The sequence below is a fragment of the Sphaeroforma arctica genome (genome assembly GCF_001186125.1).
Source record: "Sphaeroforma arctica JP610 unplaced genomic scaffold supercont1.49, whole genome shotgun sequence".
Classification (NCBI taxonomy): Eukaryota; class Ichthyosporea; order Ichthyophonida; genus Sphaeroforma; species Sphaeroforma arctica.
This window is the reverse complement of record NW_014040509.1, coordinates 80,665-85,114: the sequence shown is the minus strand read 5'-3', so window position 1 is coordinate 85,114 and position 4,450 is coordinate 80,665. Positions and strand designations below refer to the sequence as shown.

Sequence of the window (4,450 nt, the reverse complement as noted above, 5' to 3'; positions counted from 1 at the left end):
GAAACCTAGTAATTTCCATCGAAGTTTACACTTGTGCTTAATAGATCGTGAGTGTAGATATGGGCTCGGGTCGCGGAGAATGTTCATAAGCGGTTTGTGGTCGGATAGCAGAATCATAGGTCGGTAGGAGCGGTGAGCAAGGTAGGCCACTTTATGGACAATGATCCGGCAACCCAGCATCTCACGACTGGTGGCGTCATAGTTCTCCTGGGCCTCGATAAGCTTGGCCGAGAGGAATACAGATGGGTAGAGATACTTGTACGTGCCGATGGTGACGCCGGGGTCACGTGGTGGAAGTGGTATTTCATACATATTTGGTAGTAGTTCTTCCGGCCGTACTTTATCCTTGGTAGGCTTGGTGAGTTGGAGACCGTACGGAAATATGGGTTCGTCGGCTGCAGTGTCTGGGTCCTGAGCCTGTGTCTGCTGGCTGTCCAACTGAGGTTTGGTAGCCGAAGCAACAGTCTGGTGCATGAGCAACATGGGTCGTTCCTCAGCAGCCTCCATCTGTTGTAAGAACAATGGAGGGTCTGAAGGTGAAGCTGCACATCGAGGTGTACTGCCCGTACGAATATCGCCCAATAATGGTAGGGTAGCAGCTACAGTCATGCGAGGTTCGAGAGCTCGCGGCTGTGCTAAACACACCGGGAGGTCGGAGCTGTGTTCATGTGTAGTCATAGCTGTAACAATAGCATCTTGTGCCGCTAGTATCTCAGCAGTCGATGGGCGTGTAGTAGCTGGTGAAGTAGACGGATGTGCTTGGGGCATCGGAGGCTCGAGTCGGGGGAACTCTTCGAATGTTGATAACAGGACTGGTGTGCCTTTGTCCGTAGGGTTAACGCAGCTGGGGATGAAATACTCATTCGTCTCTCCTGGTAGTAGTACGAGACGTGGCACCTGTGGATGGTTCGTCACTGGTGGAAGGTCGAAACCGGCGCGGTACTCGTTGCACTCCAGTATAACTGCTTGCTCAGCACCCCCTCCGGAGTACCCGGGGGCGGAATCTGTACAAAGACACCCACTGCAATACCCCTATTGTTGGCATCTGGTGTAGCAATCAACTGCTGGTGAGGAAGCGGGTGGGATAGGCGGATTCGGAGAGCCGCTGCCGAGATGAGGTATGTGTGTGCAATCTCATGGGCAATCTCCCATTTAAACACTGCGCCCTTGCGTGTGAGGTCTAATAGGACTGCCGCTTGATTGGCATACCCAGGTATGTAGATAGCCCACCAAGATAACACAGCAAGGAGGCTGATAAACTCTTGTCTATTGGCAGGTGCTGGTCTGTCGAAGAGTGCTTGTGCGCGTTTGAACATGATGGCTGAAGTGTTGTGTATGTTCTCACGTCCGAAGAATATTATGGCGCAGTCCATCAGCACTCCCCACTGACACTTACTTGGTTGTATTGGATATCCTTCTCAATGCAGATGCGGACAATACGAAAGATATCGTTCCGATGGTCGTTCAGCGCTTCCAGGATGGTCTGGGCTGCTTTCTGGAACGTTGCTAGGTTACGGTCGTCTAGGGTTTAGGGTTTGGGAAGGTAGAGTTTATGTAGTGCTGCATATCGTAGTACCCTTTCTCTACCCCTTCCATAAGGCAGCGTGGTTGGTGGAACCGTCCATCCGCCGTGCTGAATGTGAAGTAGCCTCGCGAGTTCGGGTGGAGGAGAAGTTGGTGGTAAGATGCGGCCAGGTCGGCTGCTGATTGTACAATGGCGTTCCTCGAATGTTCCGCCATGTCGGCCTCAATCGCAAACTCTACAACATGTGGGTGTGACTTTCGAATTCTTCTGAACTATCTTGACCGAGCTTACCCATTGGCTGTACTTATCGCCCTCCGCTGCTTTTCCATCAAGGTAACTCTGGTTCATCTTGGCCGTCTCAACGGCTTGCAGAACCGGGTCCCGTGTACGGTAGATCTGTCGCACAGGTTGAGCCCCTTTTTTCGGCCTCAGTTTAACTAACACGTCATTAATTTAGCGTGGGCGGCGAGGGTCATACCGTGCTTCATTAAGGAGATCTTTGAGGGTTTGCAACTCACTCGGGCTCTTATTGAGTATCTTTGTGAGCTTCTCCAGGTGTCGGAAATCGTATTCATCCGGCTCTGCGGACCATAGGCCGGTGGTAAATCCATCCTAGTCAGCTGTTCTGGTGCTTGTGGGATAAGGAACCCAACTGGATACTTAACCTTAGGTAACTCCAACTGGAAATGCGGAGGGGAGGTGGCCTGGTTCCAAGAGATGCCAATGAGGTTGTCTTGGAGGTGGTCGAAGCCAAGCAGTGCCTCACAGTCCCATGGTAGCCAGTCGGAGACAAAGAAGTCAATCGTCTTTGTCTCGTAGAGTGTGGGGGTGCCATTGGGTGCGCGTACATTCAATAGTAGTGTAGCGGAGACCTGTCTATTGAGAGTAGTCTGGCTGTCGCCCCCAAACCCTTGTAAATAAACAGGCGATACTAATTGAACTTGAAAGTTGAGATGCACTACAAGCGCAATGAGTAACATAGCTGGTTTAAAACCAGTATCGACATAGACAGAGAGATCCTCTTGTTCGCATACTGCTTGTACTACTGCCACGGCCTAGAGGTGAGTCGTGTGGTCTACCTCGTGCTGTGATCATCCTGGCAGCATAAGCAGCTGCCTGGTGGGTCCGTACATATCGAAAGCTTGCAAAGCACCCTCTTTAAGCTCACCTATGTAAGCCGCCGTAATGAAGGCGCGGAGGGCAGTGCGGAGTTCCTTCAGGAAGGCATAAAGGTCAGGTAGTGCCTTATGCCATACCTGAATCAAGGTCTCTTGGGCGTCGATTTATGAAGAAGTGAGTGGCATAAGTGCCTGGTTGTAGAACATGCCCTGCTTGTCTGCGTCCCGTTGTATGTCCCGTACGATCGCTTCCCATATGGGTAGTGCAGAAGCTGGGGGCTGGATGCAAGAGGGATTGACTTGGGGTGCATGAGGTGGTAGTTGGCCAAGGCGCGCCTGGCCCACAAACATGCCGAATATAGGGAGGTAGCGACCCTGAAGGATCGTCATGCGTGACCGTGGAAACCAACAGTTACGTGGTGGCGGTAGATGTACTTGGGGATAGTACTCTGCTTGGGGCGCCAGCGTCCAAGTGCTGAGAAGATGAAGCCATCACCGTGCTGAATAAGGCTACCGTCGAGTTGGACTACGTCGCGAGCCGTGCGAAGCTGCCAACCCAGTGGTGGTGCAAACACAAATGGTCCACCTTCAGGCGTAACCGATTGAGGTCGAGCCTGGGTGTCCCGGAGCCAGACCTCGATTAGTGAGAGATCAGGATACGCATCGTCATTAAGTGCTGCTTTTTCGTCCAGGGCTCGCTGTATAATCTTTGCATTGTATTCATGCCAGAAGGAGCGCACTCTGCGTGTATCAGTGGAGAAGTGCTGAGGCTTGAGCGTCGTCGTCTCGAAGGACGGGTACTGCGGGCTCGGATCGTCCTCCATGCGTGTGTGGCGGTGGTCCTGGGTGGTATCCCGAGGCAGGGAGTGACGGCGTGAGATCTCTTACTGAACTCATGGACGGCTGCGCGAACGATCACCGTTGCGTGAGCGGTTCCGACGAGGTGATCGGTTACGGCGGGGTGATTGGTTACGGCGAGGAGGTACACGGTCGCGTGTGTGAGGAGAACGTGGGCGCTTGGCACCCATCTGGTACTGCGTACGGTCATCCGGAGTAGTAGCCCGTGGGGCAAAGAAGTAGCTGAGATCAGCATCATGAGTTGCAATCGGGGCCGGGGTGCTAATCTGGGGAGCCATTGCTGGAGCATAAGAGGTCTCAACCCCAATCCCAGCCTCGGCCGGCTTAAGCATGCCGATACCCGTGTCATTGATGGCCGATGTTGCTGGTGCTGTAATAGCCGGGCCTCCACATTAGACCATGCTCTATAAACGTACTCTTAAGCAGTACATAAATTATAAACGTACTCTTAATAGTACGTGAACCAAATGGGTTTTAACGGTTCTATTTAAAAGTACCTTTTCCATTTTACATATCAGATGCTTGGATGAAGGCCATTAAAAGACCCGATTAATATGCCAAAGATAGGATTTAGAAAAGTTTTATTAATGGAACTATATTTTATTTCAAATCTATTTATATCTGAATACTTCGGTAGCGAGATGGCTCAACTGAAAATATGTTTCTAGGGACTATTAATGTTATCTAGTTGATCCTCCGTTCAGCCAACCAGATGTGCCAGTCTGACGATGGCAAGTGGATAATTCTTGATAAGTGGAAATTTATTGGTTAAGATAATAACAAAAGACATCAAGAGTATTTTCATTTTCTTTTTACTATTTTTTTTCTAAAGATAGGATTTTAAGAGTCTTTCGAATTCGATCGAACAACGAAAAGATAAATAGTACTGAGAGGATTATTTATAAGCAATGTCTCAGCCTCACAATCCCTCAGAGTATTGCNGTTTTCA

At 50.5% G+C, this 4,450-nt stretch overlaps 2 protein-coding genes across 2 annotated transcripts; both read right to left on the bottom strand.

Moving 5' to 3' along the window:
* Positions 1 to 1,747: 1,747 nt before the first annotated feature.
* SARC_01265 (hypothetical protein) lies at positions 1,748 to 2,505 on the bottom strand (the record flags this gene model as incomplete). Its single annotated transcript, XM_014305011.1, has 2 exons — positions 1,748 to 1,962; positions 2,004 to 2,505. 2 exons carry the CDS (start codon positions 2,503 to 2,505, stop codon positions 1,748 to 1,750), a joined length of 717 nt encoding a protein of 238 aa, XP_014160486.1.
* Positions 2,506 to 2,808: 303 nt separating this feature from the next.
* Positions 2,809 to 3,467, bottom strand: SARC_01264 (hypothetical protein; the record flags this gene model as incomplete). The annotated part of the gene is made up of 2 exons (XM_014305010.1): positions 2,809 to 3,018; positions 3,060 to 3,467. The coding sequence occupies 2 exons, from the start codon at positions 3,465 to 3,467 to the stop codon at positions 2,809 to 2,811; spliced, it is 618 nt and encodes a 205-aa protein (XP_014160485.1).
* Between the last annotated feature and the right edge of the window lie 983 nt (positions 3,468 to 4,450).